General features: G+C 39.4%; 2 protein-coding genes across 28 annotated transcripts in view; one reads left to right on the forward strand and one right to left on the reverse strand.

Moving 5' to 3' along the window:
* LRCH3 (leucine rich repeats and calponin homology domain containing 3) overlaps positions 1-26,142 on the forward strand; it is a 107,778-nt gene that overhangs the window by 49,849 nt on the left and 31,787 nt on the right. For 23 of the 27 annotated variants that reach the window (XR_010111492.1, XR_010111494.1, XR_010111493.1 and 20 more), the window contains exons 7-14: positions 879-972; positions 2,306-2,426; positions 5,763-5,911; positions 9,410-9,486; positions 17,471-17,522; positions 17,991-18,140; positions 22,679-22,738; positions 24,510-24,563. Coding sequence is in view for 21 of the 27 variants with exons in the window: in XM_034958032.3 (XP_034813923.1) it covers positions 879-972; positions 2,306-2,426; positions 5,763-5,911; positions 9,410-9,486; positions 17,471-17,522; positions 17,991-18,140; positions 22,679-22,738; positions 24,510-24,563 (757 nt within the window). In the remaining 6 variants the exon portion in view is untranslated. Of the gene's footprint in view, positions 1-878; positions 973-2,305; positions 2,427-5,762; positions 5,912-9,409; positions 9,487-17,470; positions 17,523-17,990; positions 18,141-22,678; positions 22,739-24,509; positions 24,564-25,566; positions 26,047-26,142 lie in introns of those variants that run through there. The other 4 variants (XR_010111495.1, XM_034958036.3, XM_055110829.2 and 1 more) reach the window with 2 other exon arrangements.
* Positions 18,155-22,576, reverse strand: LOC106634644 (large ribosomal subunit protein uL22-like). Its single transcript, XM_055110846.2, has one exon. The coding sequence runs from the start codon at positions 21,069-21,071 to the stop codon at positions 20,517-20,519; it is 555 nt and encodes a 184-aa protein (XP_054966821.1). The 5' UTR covers positions 21,072-22,576; the 3' UTR covers positions 18,155-20,516.

The raw sequence follows: 26,142 nt of genomic DNA on the forward strand, positions 1-26,142 counted from the left end.
TCAGATAATTCTTTGTTGTGATGGGCTGTCCTGTACATTGTAAGACATTTAGCAGCATCCTTGGTGTCTGCCCATTAGATAGATGCCAGTAGTACCCTCGCAAAGTCTCCAAATGTCACCTTGGGGCCCTCCAGTTGAAAACTACTGGTCTGAGTGACTTGAATGCTAACTTTAGCTCTGCTGCTGAGGTAACTAGCTGAAGGCAAGTCATTCCTACTTTTTGAGTTTCATTTTTTCTACAAGGAGTCAAGAGTTGGATTTGTTGACCATTAACATCACTTCAGGATCTTTTAATCTATGAGTCCCTCAGCTACACAGCCTGTGACTTATAAGTCATCTGCAGTCCCAACCATCTGGAACAATCTCTTTTTTTTGAAACAAGGTCTTACTATGTTGCCCAGCCTGGTCTCAAACTCCTGAGCTCAAGCATTCCTCCCACCTCAGCCTCCTGAGTATGGAGCAGTCTTAAGTAGCAAGAATTAAATTCTTAGGCCTTTAAACAAGCAGGATGGATGTTTCAGTCAAAGTGAAGTAATGTTTATGGACTTTACTGAAAAGAGAACCTCTCAGGCCTTCTCTTGAACCTCTCAAGTTTTGCTTAAAAGCACAGTCCTAGTAAACTTGCCTCATTGGAAGAACAAGAATTGCAGAGGTGTGATTGTTTTGAAGCTGGATAATAATGAGTACATGAGGTCTCATGCTATTCTGTTTGCTTTGTTTCTATTTGGAATTTTTCATATTAAAAAATTAAAGCCCATTTAGTTCTAATAGTTAAGTGACTGCCACATTTCTTGTTTTTTAGAAAATTGATCTGTTTAATTTCAAATTTTAATTGTTAAAATAACAAACTTGGCAGTAACAGAGTCTCTTTTCGGCAGCCATGAAGAACTGTACTCAAGTCGCCCTTATGGAGCCCTTGATTCAGGCTTCAATAGTGTGGACAGTGGTGATAAGAGATGGTCAGGGAATGAAGTAAGTGTTTTTTATATTCCGTGTGTTATAACACCTGATTAAGAGAAAACAGAATGATGAAAATGAAAAGCATCTTAACTGGATTCGGTTTCTCACTACATAAAATACAGAAAAGTCAAGGTGGAGGCAAGATTCCCACCCTCTCCAGCAGAACTGGCATTCTGCGTCCTTACCGGCTTTCTGTCATGTGGATTTCCGCCTGTTTCCTCATTGCCTCATGGAAATAGTTTCATATCATAGAAAGGCAAACAGGAGCTGAGCCAGTTGAAACTGAAGCCTACAATCTGAGTTGGGGGGTTTAATCTCGAGCAGAGGTGCTAGATGGTGAGAAAACAAGTAGGACTTTCGGCTGATGGGTAGAGACAAGGACCTTAGTAAAGAGTATTCATGTGCTCAAGAGGAATAACTTCCTGGCTAATTCTGTCGTTTTTCTCGTTTTTAAATTATTGATATTATGTTTTCTGCTCTTAAAAATTACTGTGTCCACAGAGGTCTACAGAAGAGAAAAAGTAAAAAAATAAATAAAAATTACTAATGTGTAATATTTTAGCTATGCATTAAGTTATTAAGTAAACTTTTGTTAGCAAGACTGATAACCTACTATTTATAACATTGTTTTACTGTGAATTGAAACCAAATTAATTTTAGACCACATCCCATTTGAAATTTGGAATTACTTGTGTTTGTATGTCTTGGTGGGTGGGTTCATAAATGTGCCTGTATCAATACAGATATATATGTAGATATTTTAAATCTATATATATAATTTATGGAGTCATGAATCTTTTTTATTTTTTGAGACAGAGTCTTGCTCTTTCACCCAGGCTGGAGTGCAGTGGCACGACCATGGCTCAAGCAGTCCTCCCACCTAAACCTCCTGAGGAGCTGGGACTACAGGCTTATGCCACCATGCCTGGCTAATTAAAAAAAAATTTTTTTTAGAGACGGGCTCTCCCTATATTGCCCAGGCTAGTCTCAAACTCCTGGGCTTGTCATTCCTACCTTGGTCTCCCAAAGTGTTGGGATTATAGGCATCAGCCACCACTCCAGGCCAGATTTTTATTTTTTTGAAATAGGATCTCGCTTTGTCGCACAGGCTGGAATGCAGTGGTGGAATCCTATCTCATTGCAGCCTCGAACTCCTGGGCTGAAGCGATCGTCTCGCCTCAACATCCCAAGTATTAGGATTACAGGCATGTGTGAGCACACCTAGCTAATCTACTCCTGGCCTCCAGTGATCCTCCTGCTTTGGTCTCCCAAAGCGCATGGATTACAGGCATGATCTGCCAGGCTCTAAAATGATTGTTTTTAATGTTTCTGCTTCTTTTTTAAGCCTACAGATGAATTTTCAGATCTGCCTCTTCGAGTAGCAGAGATTACTAAAGAACAAAGACTACGAAGAGAAAGCCAGTACCAAGAGAACCGCGGCAGTTTAGTAGTAACAAACGGCGGAGGTAAACATAATTCCGGTGACAGCTAAAGTGTTTGCGACCATTTAACTTTTTAAAGTTGTCTTTTTCATACCCACTCCTTTTGTTGGTGTATCTATAGCTTCTTCACTCTTCTTTTAAAGACTTCTTTTCATATATGATTGAAAAATACTATTTTCCATTGGGATGAAACTATGATTTCTGGTTTCAGTCAGAGTTAAAATACACTATTTCTCCCTTGTTTTTATTTTGGGAGGAAACTTTATTAGAGACAGTACACCTGGAGCAGATCTTTGTTAATCTGGATTTAACCACGACCTTTTGAAGTACCATTCTCCCTTTTTAAGATTCTTGCTGTGGTCATTATTTGATCTCTTTTAGGAATTTAGTCCTTTTTTTTTTTTCAGTGTTTACCTTTTCTTCACCTGGAATTGTCAGATGCTCTTCAAGGTCATCTGAATCACAGTTTTCCTTATTCTGACATTAAAGAATTTGTAGTTCGTTAGCAAGCAGCACTCTCTGTACTTGCTTATACTTCTGAAGCAGACTCTTGATTTTCGCATTCAATTCTGTATTGCTTGAATTGGTTTGAATTTAATGTTTAATGTTTAATTTCATATTTAAATTTTGAGGGCCAGTTATAATGGAAAATAACTTTGATTTTCCAGAAACCTATTGCTTATCCGAGGAGAGCTTTCATTTCTCAGCGACGATTTCAGTTAAATGGTTTGCTGTCCTTTTCCTTACCATCTTAGATTCTTTACTCCTGTTGTTACCATTTCATTTACATTTCAGTAGTTGTCTTTTAAGTGTTTCTCTCATATGAGGTATCTTTCTCCATCAGTTTATTTAAGACTTAAAATAATGTTGAGATCTGTGCCGGTATGATAGCCACTAGCCACGTGATAATTATTGAGTATTTGAAATGTGTATTTTAGGCTGGGAGTGGTGGCTCATGCCTGTAATCCCAACACTTTGGGAGGTTGAGGCGGGTGGATCACTTGAGGTCAAGAGTTTGAGACCAGCCTGGCCAACATGGTGAAACCCCATCTCTACTAAAAACCAAAAAAAAAAAAAAAAAAAGCAGGGCATAGTGGCATATGCCTGTAATCCCAGCTACTCGGGAGGCTGAGGCAGGAGAATCACTTGAACTCGGGAGGCGGAGGTTGCAGTGAGCCAAGATCATGCCACTGCACTCCAGCCTGGGTGACAGAATGAGACTGTATCTCGAAAAAAAATCAGAAATGTGGTTTTTCCAAATTGATATGTATTGTAAGTATAAAATACACATCAGATTTTGAAGACTTCATTTGAAAAAAAGCGTGTAAAATAGTAATATTTTGCATTGATTATATGTTGAAGTGATTTAGACATATTAGACAATGTAAAATATTAAAATTAATGCTGCCTCTTTTACTTTAAAAAATATGGCTACTAGAAAATTTCAAACGACGTATGTGGTTCACCTTCATGGCTTGTGTTATTTTTCTCTTTGGCCACACTGGTCTAGATTGTATGAAGAAGTAAAGTTACTTTCTTCAGAAATCATCTTAATATAAACCATTAATTTAGTCAGAAAAGTTTTAGCACATTTAAAAAATGCATTTATGTACCTGGTTTCTAATGTGGATGTAAACTTAGAACCTTTTCATCTTTTTTAGCTATTAATAAAACTCTAATAACTCAAAATTCAATTTTATATTAATTGTATTCACAGAATTATTTATCAATAATTGAGTCAGAAGACTAAATTGAGAAATAGGCTTCCCCAAGTTCACTGTTCCAGCAACTGCGATTTTTAGGCAGCCTGTAGAACGTCATGAAGTAACGGGTTGTGGTTTAATGCATCTCTGGAAAAACTATCTTAGTAGGAAGTTTTTTTTTCTAGTGTGCCATTTTAAGTAGTTGTTTCATTACTTTTAAACTTAAAAATAATGGGGGATTCCCAAACTTAACAGATGAACAAGATGTGGCTAAAAATAATTTATATACGTCTCCTCACCCTAAAGCATTTTGAGAAGAAGAAACTCCTCAAATGAATCCCTTCCCATCCATAAACTATTATAAAATATCTACATTGCTGACCTCTAGCAGATAGTTTTCCAAATAGGACAATCTTTGTTCTGATCTTTTTTGTTTCTGCTTAATTGACAACAATTACAGGAAGGGAGATAGTAGTCAGAAACTCTTTCTCAAGTCCAGTTTACTCCTACCTTTTCTCTTTTTTGTGTGTGGCCTTTGACTTTCTCTTGAGTTGACTGTGTTCGGTTTCCCACCTGCCATCTCCTCACGGAGATATTAAGCCCCAGACCTAAAACACGAAAACACAAAGATGCACCTTTCAGTCTTTAAAAATTGGTCTTCGCTCTTTGTCTCACAAACTGAAACTACTGTGTTTAAAACAGAAAGGGGCTGTCCAAAGAAAAATGGTAGAGGTCTCTATTTCAATAATTATCATCAATTGCTACATTCTTTAGTGAATTAGGACTAAGGTTTTCTGGAGCCTATTTTTGTGAGTGGCCATGAACTAAATAATAAACACTTGTGTGCCAGGCACGTTGGCTGATGCCTGTAATCCCAGCACTTTGGGTGGCCATAGTGGGCTGATCGCTTGAGCACAGGAGTTGGAGACCAGTGTGGCCAACATGGTGAAACCCCGTCTCTACTAAAAATAACAAAAGTTAGCCGGGCGTGGTGGTGCACACCTGTAATCCCAGCTACTCGGGAGGCTGAGGCAGGAGAATCGCTTGAACGTGAGAAGCAGAGGTTGTAGTGAGCCAAGATTGCACCACTGCACTGCAGCCTGGATGACAAAGGGAGACCGTGTCTCAAAAAAACAAAACAAAATATAAGTAAAATTAATTTAATTTTTTTTTTTGTTTTTGAGACGGAGTCTCGCTATGTCACCCAAGCTGGAGTGCAGTGGTATGGTCTTGGCTCACCGTAACTTCTGTCTCCCGGGTTCAAGCAATTCTCTTGTCTCAGCCTCCCGAGTAGCTGGGACTACAGGTGTGCGCCACTAAGCCCAGCTAATTTTTGTATTTTTAGTAGAGACGGGATTTCAGCATATTGGTCAGGCTTGCCTTGAACTCCTGACTTCAGGTGATCCACTCACCACCTCCACCTCCCAAAGTGCTGGGATTACAGGCAAGAGCCACCAACCTTGGACATAAAATGGGTAAAAAAAAAAAAAAAAAAAAAAAAAAGACTTAAGTAATTTAAAGTTTTTATCATCCCTCCCACTTTCAAAATAGAAAATCATGGGGAAAAGGAAATAAGTAAATGTCTTTTATTGGCTATCTAATTTGAATTTTTTTTCTGGTGTGTGTGTGTGTGTGGGTGTGTGTGTGGTGTATACAGTGGAACATGATCTGGATCAGATTGACTACATAGACAGCTGCACCGCAGAGGAAGAGGAGGCCGAGGTGAGACAGCCCAGGGGACCAGACCCAGACAGCCTTAGTTCGCAGTTCATGGCGTATATTGAACAGCGGCGAATCTCTCATGAGGTAGGACACAGATTGAAGCCTAAATATGTTGCTATCCCTTCATAAAAATAATTCATAATAGTATAAAGTTTCGTTATATCAGTGATTTGTTGACTGAAGCCTAATTGTTTTCATTATGTTCACTTCTGATTTCAGTCCTGAGTTTTTCAGATTTATTCAGAAAACTCAGACAGCAGCCTCAAGTAGGCTTTAGGTTTATTTTTCAAACAAGAAGAAAGATTTCAGAATTTTGCAGGAGGAATAAAAGAAGTCTAGGTACTGTTAAGGCCTTGGAAGAAAGTACAAAGAAAAATACAGTGATGCTTTTCATTGTTGTTTTTATTGCTTTTTTATTGTTACTAACTGATAAATCATAGTTTGGTCAGTAGTTAATTAACAGTTAAACCAAAAAGTTGACTTTTGTGGCAACATGCAGACTTAACCATAGAATTTTTATAATATGCTGAATTATATTGGAGCTTTTGTGCTAAGTCACACAGAACGTAAATTGTTTGCTATTAAAGTTCTTGGGTATCTCTTAAGTGGAGCATTGAATTGCCTTAGAAAACAAATGTGCATTCAGCCCACTACAGAATCTCTGCCAGTTCCCCAAGGGTCTCAGATAGAATAGCATTCTTCAGTCTATCTTGTCAGCATAATAAAATGGCTTCACTTTAGTGGATGTGATGTTGATGTCTGGAGCTGGTTTCAGGCTCTGAGCAGTGATTATTTGAGAAACACTTGGGCCCTTTTAGAGAATGATGTATTATCCTTTTAGAAATAGAGAAGAATCTCTTTGGTCTGAGACAGCTAAAAGGAAAGAAAAAAAAAAGAAATAGAGAATAATCATTTCAAGTGGGACATGTTGTAGAGTGATATTATCATTCTTTATTTAATGAAGCAGAGTCACCCTGTCGCCTAGGCTGGTGTGCCTTGGCACGATCTCGGCTTACTGCAGCCTCTGCCTCCCAGGTTCAAGTGATTGTCCTTCCTCAGCCTCCCGAGTAGCTGGGATTACAGGCACCTGCCACCATGCCCGGCTAATTTTTATATTTTTAGTAGAGACTGGGTTTCACCATGTTGGCCAGGCTGGTCTCAAACTCCTGACCTCGGGTGATCTGCCTGCCCCAGCCTCCCAAAGTGCTGGGATTACAGGTGTGAGCCACCGCACCCAGCCAGTATTATCATTCTTTTTTTTAAAAAAAAGGGCCTTGGTTTTTCCTATCTGAATACTTTTGAACACCGTATTTTTTGTTGGTAAAGAGACACACTTGTATTTAAAGTTGGATAAAATTATATAAGTCAAAGTCCTACAGCCCAGAGATAGCAGTGTACTAGGTGACTGATGAAACTACTTGTTGAGGCTGCTGGAGCAAGGGGCAACTAACTATTTTGCAATAAAATTAACAATGACACATTATAATCCTTAAAGGAATTCATTTTCTTTTTTCCTGGTCTTTCTCTTTGATCATGTTATGGTTACTTAGGCTGTATAAATGGAGTATCTCTACTAAAAGTGAAAATGCCTATTATACTACTATAAAAAAATAGTATTTCTTTAATTCATTGTATTGTTTTGTAATAATATTTTTAAAATTCTGGCTGCCTGTTACGTATGGTAGTCTTTATGACTTCAGTGTCATAAAGCTTTCATAAAATTTAGCATCTGTGAAAATGTGATGAGGCAGCATTATTTTAGATGGTTTCACAACCAGTGAAGTATCTTTTTATTTTCCTGAACACTATCTAAAAATGGAATGTTAAAAACTAACCTATGTGAGGTGTTAAACACTCTACTATTATTTAATTTTATTATAATACTTGTCACATACATAGACCATTCCTGTCTGAACATGGTATGATTTTTTTTTAATTAAACCAATGTCACATTCATTTTGTCATGAAAATTTCGTGTGCCTCTTAGAATAATTTTAGATAATTGCAGTATCATAAAACTAGGATGGGGCTGGACGTGGTGGCTCACACCTGTAATCCCAGCACTGTGGGAGGCCAAGGCAGGTGGATCACTTGAGGTCAGGAGTTTGAGACCAGACTGGCCAACATGAAGAAACGCTGTCTCTACTAAAAATATATATTAAAAAAAAAAACTTAGCTGGGTGTCATGGCGGGTGCCTGTAATCCCAGCTACTCGGGAGGCTGAGGCACGAGAGTCACTTGAACCTGGGCAGCGGACATTGCAGTGAGCCAAGATTGTGCCACTGCACTCCAGCCTAGGTGACAGAGCAAGATTCTGTATCCAAAAAAAAAAAACTAGGATGGTAAGTCACTGATATAACGTCCTAGGAGAGATTTGTGTTTATTTTTTAAAGTGGTATAGCTTGGCCCGGTGGCTCATTCCTGTAGTCTCAGCCACTTGGGAGGCTGAAGTAGGAAGACTGCTTGAGCCCAGGAGTTTGAGACCAGCCTGAGCAACATAGCGACACTCTGTCTCCAAATAAACAAAAATTTTAAAATGGTGTATTCACTAAAATTAGAAAAATTATTTTTGCATCAGAGTTGTAGAATTGTAGTTTATTATTTGGGATCTCATGTCCAGACTTTAAGACAGTCAGTTGTTAGCCCTTTGAAGTAACTCACCAAAAGTTTCTAATGATGTGTGATATACCTATTTCTTGGAGGTAGATGCTATTTCTTGGAAGTAGATGGTAAGTAGTTTTATGTTTGATTTGTAGATATCCTTTTTGGGAAAGTTGTTTTCTTATTTTTCCCTTGATGAATAACCATTTTGATGATTATTTTTGGTGTTGAAACAAGATTGTATTGCTTCTATAGGTTTTCCTTTGATAACCTTTAATCCTCTACCTTTGATTTATAATTTTATTTTTCAGTGCGTGGTCTGTATTTTAAACCAGTTTAATTTTCCTCAGTAATACTTTTTGAAATTGACCTTTTACTCTTTGGTTTGTAGATAAGTAAAATTGCCAATAATATTTTCCTTTTAAATACGGTATTTTACCATAAATAGAAATTACTTTTTGTTTTATCTTGATATTCACCGACACACTCAAGACTGTTTGTATGAGTATGATAAGAGACAATTTGTTGTGATGGATAAATAAAGAAATGTAATCTGCCCAGTGAACTCACTATTACCAGAAATATTCAAGAGAAACTGAGCAAATGTCAGGGTAGGGTAGGTGGGAATTTCTGTCCTAAATGGAAGTCTGTTAGTGACCTCTTCGGTTCCTTTCTAATTCTAACATCTTATTATTCAGTAAATATTACTGTGCTTGGTCACTGTAATGTATATAATACAGTGAGAAGGAAATCTACTTTCTTATAAAATAAAATAAATGTTTGTGGATTGTGAATGTTTTTGTTTATTAAAGCAGCAGTATAGCATATGATGCTTTTAAACTTAAAGTTTACATTTGAAGAGTCTATTAAAATATTTTTTAGTGTAATGTATAAATTAAATGACAAATTGGATGTGAACTGTGTAATCGCAGTGTTCTGGATTAATATACTAAATTTATTTATTTCTGTCCTCTGGCCTAGGGTTCACCAGTAAAGCCAGTAGCCATTAGGGAGTTTCAAAAAACAGAAGATATGAGAAGATATTTACATCAAAACAGGTTTGAAAAACCAATTCTACTTAATTTGTTTCTGTCTTAATCATGAGAGCATAAAGTAATTTTGGTTTTATGCAGATCTGTGTGTAATAAAGATGTTTATATGGCATGTATTTAGAACTGAGCGACGGTGTGCTTTTTTGTACTCATGCCATAGAAAAGGTAAAAACTGATTTGATTCTAAATTGAGACCATCTAAATCATTACCTACACAGTTAATCGATCTGAAGATACTTAGTAGCAATGAGATTTTGTGGTGAAGCTATATGGATTCGTGCACAAAAAGGGCTAAAAGAATTTCAGGACTGGGCATAGTGGCTAACACTTGTAATCCCAACACTTTGGGAGGCCAAGGCGGGAGGCTTGCTTGAGCCCAGGAGTTTGAGACCAGTCTGAGCATCATTCTACCCCTCTACAAAAAGAAAAAAAAATAGCCTGGCATGGTGGTGCATGCCTGTGGTCCCAGCAACTCAGAGGCTGAGGTTGGAGGATCGCTCGAACTGGGAGGTTGAGACTGCAGTGAACCCAGTTTGTGCCATTGCAGTCCAACCTGGGCAACAGAGTGAGACCCTGTCTCAAAAAAAAAAAAAAAATACAAAATACAAAAAACGAATTTCGAGAGTTCTAATTTTTTTTAACTTACATTTTTGACTGGATAACAGAGAGAAATAGTCAGAGACAGTGATATGTATCACCAGTCCTGTCTCTGTTAATACACTCTTTCCACTGTACTTGGTGCCTCTCAGAATATTTTGAAAATTAGGCCCTGTGCGGTGGCTCATATCTGTAATGCCAGCACTTTGGGAGGCTGAGGCAGGTGGATCATTTGAGGTCAGGAGTTCGAGACCAGCCTGGCCAACGTGGTGAAACGCCGTCTCTACTAAAAATACAAAAAATAGCTGGGTGTGGTGGCACACGCCTGTAATTCCAGCTACAGGTGGCACACGCCTGTAGTCTCCAGGCTGAGGCAGGAGAATCGCTTGAACCCAGGAGGCGGAGGTTGCAGTGAGCCGAGATCGCACCACTGCCCTCCAGCCTGGGTTACAGACTGAGACTCCATCTCAAAAAAAACAAAAAAAGAATATTTTGAAAATTAGCTTGATCGTTTAGAGCACTGCTTCTCATTCTTGAATTCCAGAATGTTTCTTGCCATGAAGAATTTCACAGTAGTTGGAAATTTCAGCCTTTAGTTCTTTGCCTTCTGGTTTTATGAAGTCTTGGTACACCTATTCTTAAGTGACGGTGAATTTACGTAGTTCTTATACTTGACAAGGTATTAAAGGTAACTCGGGGGACTGAGCTATAGATGGAATAAATGTGTAGGGAGAAAAAAGACAGACATCTCATCACTGTGACATTTATACTCTTATCACTTAACTCATGGAGATTTAATTAAATTTGGTATGCTTTGAAATTTATTTCAGAATGTCTTTTCAGTTGCCATGTGTCCTTTTATTGAGAGTGTAGTCTTTTGAGATTCCAGTTTTATGCAGGAGTTTCCAGTTACGTTCCCCACCTTGAGTGGGCCTGCGTTTTATATCTCCTGCCCCTCTCACGTCCTGCATCCATCATAGGTGAAGCTCAAGAGCTCCAGGATTTAGTAGAAACCCTCAAGGTAAAAGCTGGCTCTTTCACTCAGTTACCTTATGTGTTAGTTTTCTGTTGCTTGTGTTACAGAGTTAGCAGTTTAGAACAACACCTCTTTATTATATTATACTTCTGGAGGATGGAGCCTGGGCAGGCCCCGCTGGGTTCTCTACTTAGAGGCCAAAGTCAGGGTATCGGCTGGCCTGGATTCTCATGTGGAGACTGTGGAGGAGAATTCATTTTCACGCTCCTACATCTTGGCAGAATTCAGTTTGATGCAGTTACCGGTCCCCATTACTGAGGTCCCCATTATTTTCCTGGCTGCCAGCTGGTGGCCATTCTTGGTGTTTAGAGCCCACTCACATTCCTTCTTCATGGCTCCCTCCATCTTCAAACCAGGAATGACAGGCCAAATCCTCCTTACGTTTGTAATCTTTCTTACTTCCCTTTCTGCCACATCTCGCAAATTCTTTTGCTTTTAAGGGCTCGTGATTATATTAGGTCAACCTGGATAATCTCCCCATTTTAAGGCCAGCTGATTAGTAACCTTAATTTCATCTGCAAAGCCTTTTTTTAATGTAATACAACAGCATTCACTAGAGTAAGGCCAGGGACCAAGATCATGGAAGCCAAAAGTCTGCCTACCGCATCTTAGTCCAGAGTTCCTGTTTTTACTTCTTTTTGAAGGTCTGTGGATTCTTTATTTTCATGGCACCTTAGCAGTACATTTTAAAAGCTTGTTTTATTTTATTCAGCATTTTGGTTATTTCCATTGGAAGAGTCATTCAGGGCGTTTAGTCTGCCACAGTGCTGGAAACTAAAGCTAGGATTACATGTTTTGTTTTGTTTTGTTTTGTGACAGGGTCTTGCTCTGTTGCCTTAGGCTGGGGTGCAGTGTTGTGATCATGGTCACTGCAGCGTCTACCTCCCAGGCTCAAGCAATCCTCCCACCTCAGCCTCTGGAGTAGCTGCAGCTTCAGGCGCGTGCTACATACTCAGCAAATTTTTTGTTATTTTTAGTAGAGACAGAAATCTCCCTATGTTGCCCAGGCCGGTCTCAGACTCCCAGATTGAAGTACTAACCCTCCTGCTTTGGCCTCCCAAAGCGCTGGGATTACAGGTGTGAGCCACTGCACCCAGCCATGATTACTGTTTAACTCGGGGTTCCATAGCACAGTCCTTGGATAAGAACTCCATACTTGATCCTAGTAACCAGTTAGGCTCTAGGATCAATATATACTTCATGTTTTTAATTAGCCAGTATTTGTGAAATATCTACTATGTGCCAAGTTCCTTTCCAGATGTTGGGATATAGCTATGAACTTAGTCAAAATTCCCGCCCTCCTGGAGCTTACATTCAAGTGAAATGTTGAATTCGAACCTAAAAAGACACAGTCGCCTCAGAATGACTGACAGCTCTCAGACCAGCAAGACTTGTCTCTAATCTGAATAACATGTTAACAAAAAGACTCTACCTCAGCAGTCTGTCAGTTACAGCAACTCAAAAACATTGAGTGAGCATAAGGAATCCTCTGCTAGTGAGCTGAAAAGGAAAGCTTGCTTACCCGTTTTTTTCTTCCAGTTCTTTTCCCCCACCCTCATCCAACACATACATTTCTTCCCACCTACCACTCCCCTACCGCTACCCACATAGAGTCTACCCTACTGGGAGATCATAAACATAGGGAGATATAATAAATAAAAAGTGTGAATGTTTTGTAGTATTTGCCAAGATGGATTATGTAAATTTGAAATTGAAACTAGCAAAAAATATGTTTTAAAAAAATTGTTAAAATAATTTTTTATGGGCTGGGTGCAGTGGCTCATGTCTGTAATCCCAGCACTTTGGGAGCCCGAGGCCAGCAGATCACCTGAGCTCAGGAGTTCCAGACCAGCCTGGCCAACATGGTGAAACCTGATCTCTACTAAAAATACAAAAATTAGCCGGGTGTGGTAGCTTGCACCTATAGTCCTAGCTACTTGGGAGGCTGCGGCAGGAGAATCGCTTGAACCCTGGAGGTGGAGGTTGCAGTGAGCCGAGATTGCACCACTGCATTCCAGCCTGGGTGACAGAGCAAGACTCTGTCTTAAAAAAAAAAAAAATTATAGGGCCTACTTATAATTTGAATAGCATTTTAGTTCAGGAGAGATGATAATACCAGACTAGGTTCTGTAAAGTGTGTTATAGCTTCTATAAGAAGCAATATAGAATTAACATTTAGATAAAACCTGGAAGTTTTTTTGTTTCATGTTATATAGACAAAGCCAGAAAAGCTACTCACATTAATTATGTGATTTTGTAAATAAAGAAAAACAGAGAAGGCAGTTTAGTCTGCCTTATCCTGGCCGGGTGTAATACACCTGTATTACCTGTATAGTGCTGGGTGTAATCCCAGCACTATACTGGCTGGGTGTAATACACCTGTAATCCCAGCACTTTGGGAGGCCAAGGCAGGTGGATCCCCTAAGGTCAGGAATTCAAGACCAGCCTGGCCAACATGGCAAAACCCTGTCTCTACTAAAAAATACAAAAAATTAGTTGGGCATGGTGGCATGCACCTGTAATCCCAGCTACTTGGGAGGCTGAGGCAGGAGAATTGCTTGAACTTAGAAGGCAGAGGCTGCAGTGAGCTGAGATTGTGCCCCTGCACGCCAGCCTGGGCAACAGATACGCCGTCTCAAAAGAAAAAAAAAAAGTCTGCCTTATAGAGATAAAAGTCTGGTTTACTTAGCTCAAGTAAGTTCAAGATTTAAAGGAGATACATACATGTTACCTGCATTTTTGTTTTTTATGTCTCAATATTCCACACTTTTTTGGGAGAGGGTGCTACTGTCATTCATTCAAGCAATATTTCTTAAGCACTATAGTGGTTCTGTCTCTGTTCCAAATCCCTGATATTTTAGAGTTACTTTTTAGTGGATGTAGACAAATATATGTAACAAGCATGTTTCAGGTACTGCTAGGTGCTATGAAGAAAAATAAAGCAGGATAAAAGAGATGGTAGGGTGAGGGAAGAGTGCAAGTAATGTTAGATGCCATGATAATATTTCAGTAGAAACCTGAAAAAGAGCAAACATTATGGATGTCTAGGGGTGAAACATTCTAGGTGGAGGTTCTGAGGTAGGAACATGCTTTTGGTGTATTCAAGAAACACCCAGGAGTCTGAGTAAAGCAGGACAAATCTGGGATGTGAGATGAGAGTTCTGCTGTGGTTATGTTCTATTTCAGGTACCTACAAGACATCCAAGTGGAATTATCAAGTAAGCAGTTAGATTTATGAGTTTGGAGTAAGGTGGCAAGAATTAGGGCTTGAACAACCAGAAAAACAAACTGAGCGGGGTGGTCATGGAGATAGGAGAAAGAGGGTGGTGTCCTAGAGGCTAAATGAGAATGGTTGTTGTTTTTGTTTTTTTGAGACACGGTCTCTGTCACCCAGGCTGGAGTGCAGTGGTGTCATCATAGCTCATAAGCAGCCTTGATCTCCTGGACTCAAGATCCTCCCGCCTTGGCCTCCCAAAATGCTGGGATTAAAAGCATGAGCCACTGTGCCTAGCCTTGAAAACAGTGTTTGAAGAAGTATAGAGAGGAATGAACAACATCACTTACTGCTCATAGGTTTTTTGTTTTTTTTTTTCCCAGATGGAGCCTCACTCTGTCGCCAGGCTGGAGTGCAGTGGCGCGATCTTGACTCACTGCAACCTCCACCTCCCAGGTTCAAGCGATTCCCCTGCCTCAGCCTTCTGAGTAGCTGGGACTACAGGCGCGCACCACCACACCCGGCCAGTTTTTCGTATTTTTTAAGTAGAGACGGAGTTTCACCATGTTGACCAGGATGGTCTCTATCTCCTGACTTTGTGATCCGCCCGCCTTGGCCTCCCAAAGAAGTGCTGGGATTACAGGCGTGAGCCACTGCACCCGGCCCTGCTGATAGGTTTAATAAGGGGAGGACTAAGAAATAGCTATTGGATTTGGGGATGTCAAGATCATTGACAAACTTGTGAGGTGAAAGAACAGTTTTAGTGAAACTGAAAGGACGGGACGCAGATTGGATTGGGTGCAAAATACAGTAATGAGATAAAGTGGAAACAATGGGTTTACTGGCTTTTTAGAGAAGTATTGTAAAAAGAGGGTAAATGAATATATGTACTTGTAATCCCAGCACTTTGAGAGGCTAAGGTGGGTGGTTTGCTTGAGCCCAGGAGTTCGAGACCAGCCTGGGCAACATGGCGAAACCCCATCTCTACCAAAAATAGACAAAAATTAGCCAGGCATGGTGGTGCACACCTGTAGTTCCAGCTGCTTGGGAAGCTGAGGTAGGATTGCTTAACTCTGGGAGGTGGAGGTCTCAGCTGAGATCGCACCACTGCATTCAAGCCTGGACAACAGAGTGAGATGAGACTCTGTCAAAAAAAAAGAAAGAAAGAAAGAAAGAAAGAAACATAGTTAGAAAGAAGATTTAAAGGAGATACATACATGTTATCTGCATTTTTGTTTTTTATGTCTCAGTATTCCATGCTTTTTCGGGGGAGGGTGCTACTGTCATTCATTCAAGCAATATTTCTTAAGCACTAGAAAGTGCTTAAGAAAGTAGAAAGAAGGTGTGTATTAAAAAATTGAAAAGCGGCTGGGCACGGTGGCTCACACCTGTAATCCCAGCACTTTGGAAGGCTGAGGTGAGTGGATCACCTGAGGTCAGGAGTTCAAGACCAGCCTGGCCAGCATGGTGAAACCCCGTCTCTACTAAAAATACAAAAATTAGCCGAGTGTGGTGGCGAGTACCTGTAATCCCAGCACTCAGGAGGCTGACGCAGAAGAATCTCTTGAACCTGGGAGGTGGAGGTTGTGGTGAGCGAGATCGTGCCACTGCACTCCAGCCTGGGTGACAGGGCATGACTCTGTCTCAAAACAAAACAAAACAAAAATTGAAAAGCATTTTTAAAGTTTAGTGTTCAGGTTAGGGCACATAAACACACTTGAGTTGGTTTATTTGGTCCTTTCTATGTTTTGTTTCAGTTCATCTACAGATGGCCGCTAAAAGCTATGGGAAATTTTAACAGTGAAATTAGTAATCTAGGGAGAAATTTGCAGTTAATTCCTGTTACTCTAAATGTGTAATCAGGGCGTGGCGCGGTGGCCCACACCCGTAATCCCAGCACTCGGAGGCCTCGGTGGGTGGATCACTTGAAAGCTCAGGAGTTTGAGAGCGACCTGGGTTAACCTAGCAAAACCCGGTCTCTACAAAAACTGCAGAAATAAGCCTGGGTTGGTTGACACACACCTGTAGGCCAGCTGTTCGAAAGGCTGAGGCGATATTATCGCTTGAGGCCAGGAGGTCGAATCTGCAGTGAGCCATGATCACGGCATTGCACTCCACCTTGGGCCACAAAAAAAAACAAAAACAAAAAACGGCTGGGCGCAGTGGCTCACACGCCTGTAATCCAATTACTTTAGGAGGCTGAGGTGGGAGGATGGCTTGAGGGGCAGGAGTTTGAGACCAGCCTGGGCAACATAATAAGACCCTCATTGCCACAGAAAAATTAAAAAAAAAAAAAAAAAAACAAAGACAGCTGGGCGTGATGGCTGGAGCCCAGGAGGTCAAGACTGCAGTGAGCCATGATGATGGGTTTTTTTTGGTTCCCCTAGTTAGCACACTGATTTCAGTGCCTGTAGGTCAGCCTGATAGGCTAATCATCATAGTTTTGGAGGCCACGTCCTAAACGTCAGACAGTAACTAATCTTGCCAGTTTTAGTTTCAGACACAAAGATGAGTTACAGAGACTTGAGCAATGAAATCTGTTTCAGGAAAAGGATAAATAGTAAACTATAAGAATTAACACTGATAGCAGTGAGAAGGAAGTACTACTTTTTTTTGTTTTTTTAAGCATTAAAAAGGGCTTTGTATTTTTCTTAAAAATAAAAAAACCAGAATCTTTATTTCTGTGTTAAAATTGCTTCATCGATTGAAAATAAGAGCAGGTGTGCTTTATAAGTACAGTTACGAGGTTCTGTAGTTGATAAAAATGACTGTATGTAAAAGGATCTCAGTTTACATGTATCGTGTTTTAATCATGGTGGTAACAAAGATAATAGTTATTTGTGTTATAAAGAAATGATACTGTTTGCAAGGTGATCTCAATTAACTGTATTGTTGGTATTGGCTGACGTAGACAGTTGATACCACATGAAACGTGAGTTGGAGGCATCAGATTTTCCTCTGGTTTCACTTAATGACTTGGACTTAGGTTTACAAAATGCAGCTACTCCTTCAATGCTAACTAGGCAGTTTGCTACTGATTAATAGAAAGCTACATTTACAATAAAAATTTCATTTGTTTTTTATGTATCTGTTTGTCTTTTTATCAAAGAGTTTTTTTCTTTCTTTTTTCTTTTTTGGGTCAGGGTTCCAGCTGAGCCATCTTCCCTCCTGTCACTATCAGCAAGTCACAATCAGGTAATGTTTAGTAGTTGTGTTTATTTTTGCTTTTTAAACTAAGATGATTTTTTTCTTTTATAATACTTAAATTGCCATTAATTGCCAGGTATATTTAAGCATTACTAGCTGTCTCAATCGATTAATATAACATATGTACGTGATACTTGCTAACAGTGTTTTTAGACACTAGATAGAAAATCTTTACCTTCATGATGGCTTTATAGTATTAGTTTGGTGCAAAAGTAATTGCAGTTTCTCCCATCACTTTCAATGGCAGAAACTGCAATTACTTTTGCACCAACCTAATATATATAAGAACCGTGCAAAGATGGGAAAAGATTAGCCAATAAACACATTTCAAGCAATGCTAGGTGACTTCAAAGCAAAAGTTGCATGGGTCAACAGTAGTTCCCTAAATTGATAGGGAATATTGGTAACGTGATCCTCATTTTTACTTTCGTATGCACAATAACGCTTTGGTTCCAGCTGTCACACACAGACCTGGAACTTCATCAGAGAAGGGAGCAGTTAGTAGAGCGCACTCGGAGAGAGGCTCAGCTTGCTGCCCTGCAGTATGAGGAGGAGAAAATAAGGACCAAGCAGATCCAGAGAGATGCTGTCCTGGACTTTGTCAAAGTGAGTCGTTTGAATGATGCTGTTCAAGCTGCTGACTGGCTAAGTGCTTATTTGTTTGGTCAGGCCCGTTGGTTTTTATTGTCCATTAAAATGTCGACCATTTTTCTCTCTGTAAGGAATCTTGACTAAATAGAGTGTCTGTTTTACTTGTGTCTATCTGCATGAGGACAGTACAAGTCATTATCTTATTAACGGTAAATCTGTCATTGGACATGTCACTTTACTATCCAGCTGCCATTTCCTCAATTTCTAGTGTCATAGTAAAGATCAGTAAGATGAAAGTGAAAGTGCTGTGTGAACCATAAAAGGCCCGTGCAGATGCAAACTGTTACTCAGACCTCTCTCCAGCTTCCTCGCTTTCGTAAATAACAAAAGTTTGCTAGCCTCACAGGCTTAATCCTTTGCAGGAACTTTGATTTGTTCCTTTCTGCTCTCCACACACATTCAATTAACAACGCCATTAATATTTCTTAACGTTTTGCAGCTTCTATAGTAGTGCCTGAAACGTTGTCATTTTATTTTACCTGTGTTACTTATCTTTTTGTTCTGAAATCGTCATTTTTTTCTTCATAATTAATTATTTGTAATTTTGTTTACTTAATATCTGTCTCTCATTTATCTGTAAACTCCATGAAGGTAAGAACCATGTCTGTTTTACTTACTGCTGTGTCCCTAGACCTTAGCAGGTCTTAGCTCATAGTAATGGTCAATAAGTATTTGTTGAATGATTAAATGAATTTTTCTTGTCCACTGAAGACTTTCCTGTATTTCATACTTTAACTAGAGACCATCTTCTTTAAGTACAATGCATATGTCTGTTTTACTGTTTTACCTGATAAACTCTTTTTTTCTGAATGTACCAGACCCTTGGCGATGACGTTTAACTCTCTTTCTCACCTGATTCCTCTTCACCCAACAAGTTCCCTTGTCTCTTGTTTTCTATAAAAATGCAGGCAAATCTGGCCGGGTGTGGTGGCTCACGCCTGTAGTCCCGGCACTTTGAGAGGCCAAGGTGGGTGGATCACCTGAGGTCAGGAGTTTGAGACCAGCCTGGCCAACGTGGTAAAACCCTGTCTCAAGTAAAAATTAAAAAATTAGCTGGGCGTGGTGGTGCATGCCTGTAATCCCAGCTAACCAGGAGGCTGAAGTGGAGGAATTGTCTGAGCCCGGGAAACGGAGGTTGCAGTGAGCTGAGATCGCACCACTGCACTTCATGCAGCCTGGTTGACAGAGTGAGACTCCATCTCAAAAAAAAAAAAAAAAAAAAAAAAAGTAGGCAAATCTTTTGACCAATAGCGAAAATACTAAAATTAATATTCCTACAAGCAGAAGTTCACAAAGGTACCTCCCTCCCTCAAAACCTTGTCTGCCCTGAGATGTTTCTTCTTTTTGTGCCTTTTCAACCCTCATAAGAATTGTTAATGTACTAATGGCCATGTTCTCTTGTCCTCCTTTATCTCTGTCATTGTATTTTCACACAAGTCATCTAATACTATACATACTATATCTCCTAATTTGTCTAACCATTTCTCTTTCCCTTAAGTCCCTGCTTGATTTGTTACTACATACAAACTTTTTTATATAGTTCTCTTGAAACTAACGGAAATACTTTATTGGTTTATTCTTAATAGGTCATTTGGAGGTGTTCAGGTTTCACAGATGAGGAAGCTGTAGGTCTAGGAAGATTAAGCAATGTGGTCATTTATAGTACATTTGTTTTCTTAATCAGGAGGCAAACCTCGACTTCTGAAAGCCTAACTTGGTTCGTGCATTTGACTTGATAGACCTCTATGGAATGCTGGTTGTACAAGGAATATAAAGATGCATAAAATACAAGCCCTGCCCACCAGGCACAGCTTAGACCTTATCAGGGAAATAAACACAAATAAAACAGAAAATAAGGCAGCTTATAATGAAAGTGCTAGTTTTATATTCAAAACAGTAGAAGACTTAGAGAACAAGTATCATCAGAATTGACCTCAAAAAGAAATTATAGGGACCCTGAAGAGTGAGTAGGTAGGATTTAGCCAGGAAGAAAAGACTGGATGATGGTGTAGGGGGGTTCGTTCTAGGCTGAGGAAATCTAAACAGGATGGGAGCTGGGAATGGCCTTGTGTGATTTGTAGATTTAAAATAATGGCACTTGCAGGAATCACCAGCTGGCCTAGAGAGTTTGTATTGAAGACTTATGGGAAAAATGAATTATTGAGATGATGATAATCGTACTTAAAACTTACTGAATGCTTATTATGTAGTAGGCACTATTTTAAGTACATTATATATATTTACTCATTTAATTCTCCCAACTCTCTTTAGGTAACCATTTTTTCTTTTTTTTTTTTTTTCCTTTTAATTACATTTATTTTAATGCTGAATTTACTCCCGTGCCGTAAGTTTTTGTTTCTTCAGTTTCTTCTGGGATATCTTTTTCTTCTGGGCAACCTCCTCTTCTGGTTTAGGAACAATCTGTTCCTTTTCCGTAAGGATCATCTCAGTGTGGCAGGGAGAGCTCGTGTATGGGTTAATCCGACCATGAGCTCTGTAGGTCCGGCGGCACATCTTAGGTGCTTTGTTCACTTGGATATGCTCAATGACCAGAGAACCTACATCTGAACCCTTAAGTTCAGCATCACTCTCTGCATTTTTAAGCATGTGCAGCAAAAATTCAGCACTCCTTCTGGGCCACCGACCTTGTGTCCAGCCCCACTGCTTGGCCTGCGCACACCTGCCAACTCCATCATTGTAATGTCGGAATGGTACACGCTGTTTCTGTAAAGTGACATCTTTCAGATACTTCGTGGCTTTTCGTATATGCATACCCTTGGTGGCCTGAGCAGTTCCACGAGTGTTCTTAAAGTGAACACGAAGATTGGAACCTCTTGATTTGCATGATTTCGTGGGGTTCTCCGGGTCAAGTGAATAGCGAACCATTTTTCACAGATTACCTCAGGCTGCTTAGGGAAAGAGCCCATTTTTTCTTTTTATGAACAAGGAAACACGCTCGAGAGAATAACAGTTTACTAAGATTAAATACTCAGGAAGTGGCAGGATTAAAATCCTGTGATTAGAACAAGGCAGGTTGGCTCTGAAGCCTATTCTGTGAGCACAGTCTGTGCTGCCTCTCGGTAATAATGGTTAACACTGAATCTTAAGTGCTGTTCTATGTGTTTTGCATAAATTAACTTACTCAGTTTGCCTTCTGTAGAAGTCACACAGCCAGTAAGAGATAGTCAACTTGTAGAGAGTCTTGATTAAATGTCAAATTAGTGTTGGATCTTGATCTATTAAGTAAAAGAGAACACTTGAGTTTCAAAGCAGGAAAAAACATGAGAAGAGAGAGACTTCTGAAAAACTAATTGACTTGCGTTAGAACTGGTTAGGAAGAAAGAGACTAGAAAGAGGAAAATGAAGAAGGAAATTGCAATAGTTAGACTGGGGTGCAAAATAAGGCATAAAAACCAGATGGTTTCTAAGGGTCCTGAGGGTTGGCAGTATTGCAGTGACAAGAGCCTGAATTCAGAAATCTCTGCATTTGAATCCAGCTTTGCCACTTGCTGTGCGCTTGACTTTCAGAAAGTTACTGAGCCATTTTATGCTGTTAGGTTCCTCCTGTGTGTGATATTTAACTATTAAATATTAACTGTCTCAGAATTATTATGGATATACCTAATGCTTAATACTAGTATGGTAGATGCTATATCCCCTATTACTATAATAAAATGGATTTGCTGAATTACCTATAAGAGAGATGGTGAATAAATCACAGATGGTGAATAAATCACTGAAGAGGGTGAAAAAAAAGAAGCTCCCAAAGCAAGGTTTGGAGGCTGAAAGATGGTTTCAAATGAGGGTCTAGCATTGTGGAAAGAACGCAGGCTTTGCAGTCGGAAGGCAGGCCCAAACCAGTTATGCTGCTGACGAACTTGGAGACCTTGCACGTGCCGCATAACCTCTCTTCTCGATTTTCTCATCTCTAAATGAATATGATGATGATATTTTATCTCACACAGTAGAAGAATCACTGAAATACTGTGTACACAGTGACATACAGTAGAGCACGTTGTAAAGCAGGGACCACACCAATGCTATAATGTTATTATTAGATTATTAGACATCACACGTTGGAGAAAATAGCCAGTTAGTATGGGACATTGTGAGTTTGTTTTTGAATGTGTCAGATATGAGGTGGAGTGGGGTTTCCAAGTAGAGAGTTTCCATAGACAGTTGAAAACACAAACCTGAGATCTGCTTCTAGCTAAAGTTATTAGCATTCGAGTGATACTAAAGCCATTAGAGGGAGAGAATAAGTTCATCGAGTAAGAGGTCAATATTCTGATTGTAAATGTGTTTGTGTAGATATATGTATAGTTTTTAAAATTTCTATCTAAACATTTTCTAACTAGTAAATCTAGAAAAATGCTATAAACAAGAGGTAAAAAAATTAATGTGAGTGATTATTTTAGTAAATAGAATTTGTTATTTGCAGTGTTCCAGGCTCTAACCAACTTCCTTTTTTGGGGGGTTTTGGGATTATATAGCAAAAAGCATCACAAAGTCCACAAAAACAGCACCCGCTCCTAGATGGCGTAGATGGTGAGGTAAGTTGATGTAATCTCCTTTTCTTTGGAGTTGATTATTTTTGCAATGGAAATGAAATGTTTACATGTAATTGTCATGTTTTCAGTGCTCGGAATATTGCCGTTTTTCTTTTTCCACCTCACAATATTCTCCTTATGAGGGAGATGATACAAGCCAAGGAGTTTACTAGAATCTATAGATCAAGGCTTTTTTCAGCTATACACATCCATCTAGAGATGATATTTCCCTCCCTGACCCCCACCAGAGGCACCGTCCCCGTCTCCTCCACTTTTGAAGCGTTGTGTGTAGAGTCCTGGGAGCCTTACCTGGTACAGGTAAATGGAGTGGCTACTAAACAAAAAAAGACTCTTACATAGGATTTCAGATTCAGTGCTATCGATGATAACACTTATTTTATAATATCAAATAGTACATTTTTCTTACAGATTAACAGAAAATAAATCACTTAACCTTTTAAAAATCTACACACCTCTTTTGATCTGTTAAAATGAAGCTTACTAAATGTTTTTATTGTAGTTGGCTTTCTCATTAACCATTTTCCCTTTAAAAACCTACCAGTTTTTTCTTTTTCTTTTTTTTTTTTTTTGAGACAGAGTCTCACTTTGTCACCCAGGCTGGAGTGCAGTGGCGCGATACTGGCCCACTGCAACCTCCGACTCCCGTGTCCAAGTGATTCTTCTCCCTCAGCCTCCCAAGTAGCTGGGACTACAGGTGTGCACCACCACGCCTGGCTAATTTTTGTATTTTCAGTAGAGACGGGGTTTCACTGTGTTGGTCAGGCTGGTCTCGAACTCCTGACCTCATAATCCACCTGCCTCGGCCTCCCAAACTGCTGGAATTACAGGCACTTAATTCCACTGCGCCTGACCCAGTTTGTTTTAATTTATGATCATTACCTCCTTGAAAAATGCATAAAAGCGTTGTTTCATGTGAATTTTGACTTTGCTTTTCATAAAATAAGTTATTTGAAAACCTAACACGTGGGGCTTTACAAGCAACAATTTTCAGTGTTTTTAAAGCACAGGAGTTTCTGGTATGGAAAAGTGTATTGTTTGAAATGTTTTCAATTGTCCATTAGAAAGGTTTTTAAAAAGTTTTATCAGACATAGAACTACTTCTGTTTTTTTATGTTAGAACATTATATATTTGTATAATACCTCAAAGATTGGCTCCAGCATGTTCACTTGTCTTTTCTTCACCTGGTAATAATTCTAACACATTTTCGACAACCAAAGTTTGATAAATTTAATGTGTGTTTTCTTTTTTACCCCAATATTTCCTTCTTGATGATTGTTTTCAAGTAATTCATTCTCAAGAAAACTAAAGCTCCACAGGAAAATAACATAAACAGTTCTAAAAATTGTAATTGTACTTTTCATTTTGCTTAAGAAAGAAAATGAAGAGATACTTAGACTAGAAATTATGACTCTGGGCTTCTTGTTTGTCACTGGCTCACTAAATGACCATAGGTTCTTTATGTTATTGTTACATCTCTCTCCAGCTTTCTGTTCCCTCCTTGCTTTGTAAGGTTTTAGGCAATAAGATCGTATTTGAAGTTGTTTAAACTCTGGGAGAAGATCAGTACTCAGAACCAACTTACTGACTATTATAATGCATGAATTCCAGATGATTGTGAATGTGGTCCTCTATGTCAGCGTCTTCAAAAGTATGTCTTAATATGTCTCTTCCCTTGTGTGTGTATTCGTGAAATACGTCACACGTGTGCGTAGTTTGTTTCTGACATGGCTTCATTTTTCTCCATCTCTCCAGTGCCCCTTCCCATCCAGAAGGTCTCAGCACACTGATGATAGTGCCTTGTGCACGGTAAGAGTTTTGCACAAAACGGAGTTTCGCATTTCTGTGTTTAGAGATTGTACTTTTTATTCAGAAACTATCTAAACCATAAAACATGATGAGCATCATTACTAAATGCTTTATGAAGAACTAAACCATTTTCCCACATGACCATTTGTGATTGACCCAGTGTTTCAAAGTTCTGCAGCTCACATCTTTGTCAGTGCCACCAAAAGGAAAACATTTGCCTTGAGAACCATATTGGCTTTGTGTGTGCTAGGAATGGAGGCATAACATAATATTCATGTTTTAAATGTGTCTAATTCCAGGAGCACTTACTTTATTATTCATTAATTTGGCTCATGGGTCACCTGTATGTTAAGGTGACTCATGACACTGATTGCACAGCCGTATATTTGGCATCCAATTTTATGATGTATTTTCAGCTACTGAAAATCCTTCACTTTGGTTTTAAATACTTACAGCTCAAGATTATTCCTTCATGTTCACTTTTTAAACCCAAGGAAACATTAACTGCTGATTGTGTTGAACACTGGCTTACTCTTATTGCCTGTTTCATCAGCTCAAAATGAGTATAAGATGGAAGGTTTATTTAACGTCTTATTAGCCTTGCGAAAGAATTCTAACCATTTCTAGAATTTCTTTCCCCATCATGTTTTATGTGATTGTTTTCATAGTAGTATGTTCAGAGGTCTAGTGCCTACAGTGCTAGTAACTGCTGCCAGGATGCATCCTGCTGCGTGAGCTGCATGCCTCAGCATGACATTCCCGTTACATCAGCTTCCGTGGTCTGTTCGCATTGCTGTGTATTCCACAACCTTCATTTCCTTTGAGATGGATAAAGCACCTTTTAACTGGGCGGTCTTATACGTGAATACAATCATCACACTCTAGAGTTTTAGTTTAAGTGAATTGGCCTAAGAAGCGAATAATAAGTTAAAAATGTAGACAAATATTGAGAGCCTCCGACGATCCAAACACTTACCAAAATTATCTCATTTACTCCTCACAGCAACCTTAAGAGTGAAGGTTAAACTTATCACCTTTTTACAAATGATTACTGAGGCCCAGAATGTGACTTGTCCAATGTCGCATAGACAGTAAGTGCAAGGCTGGGAATCCACATCTGTCTGGCTGATGGGAGAACCTGCATTAAACACCATACTGAAACTGAAAACCGTTTAGGAAACCGAAGGTTTAATAACACATGGAATAAGTGGTATAAGTCTGAGTGCCAAGACTTTTTTGTCAACAAAATAGTGGAATTTAGAAAAACAACAACAGCAAAATCCCCTTAGTGCGTAACTTGAAATTCCCTTCGGCCGTTTGTCAAAACACACTCACTTAAGTTTTAGTTCTCACTATTCATATCTGATCCTCCAAATTAGACGGCCTTTAAAACACATCTCACATTTCTTTGTCTGCCAAATAGTGTCCAACCAACACTGTGCAAAAAGAGTCGTATTTTAAATAAAACCTCATATTATCAAAACTGCTTCAGAAGGCTCCCGTTGCTTAGAGTGAAGTCCGAACGTGGCCTCGAAGCTCCTTCGTGCTCTACTGCCTCCCTCTCCAGTCTCCTCTCTGG

The sequence above is a fragment of the Pan paniscus genome, chromosome 2 (assembly GCF_029289425.2).
Source record: "Pan paniscus chromosome 2, NHGRI_mPanPan1-v2.0_pri, whole genome shotgun sequence".
In the NCBI taxonomy this organism is placed as follows: Eukaryota; Metazoa; Chordata; class Mammalia; order Primates; family Hominidae; genus Pan; species Pan paniscus.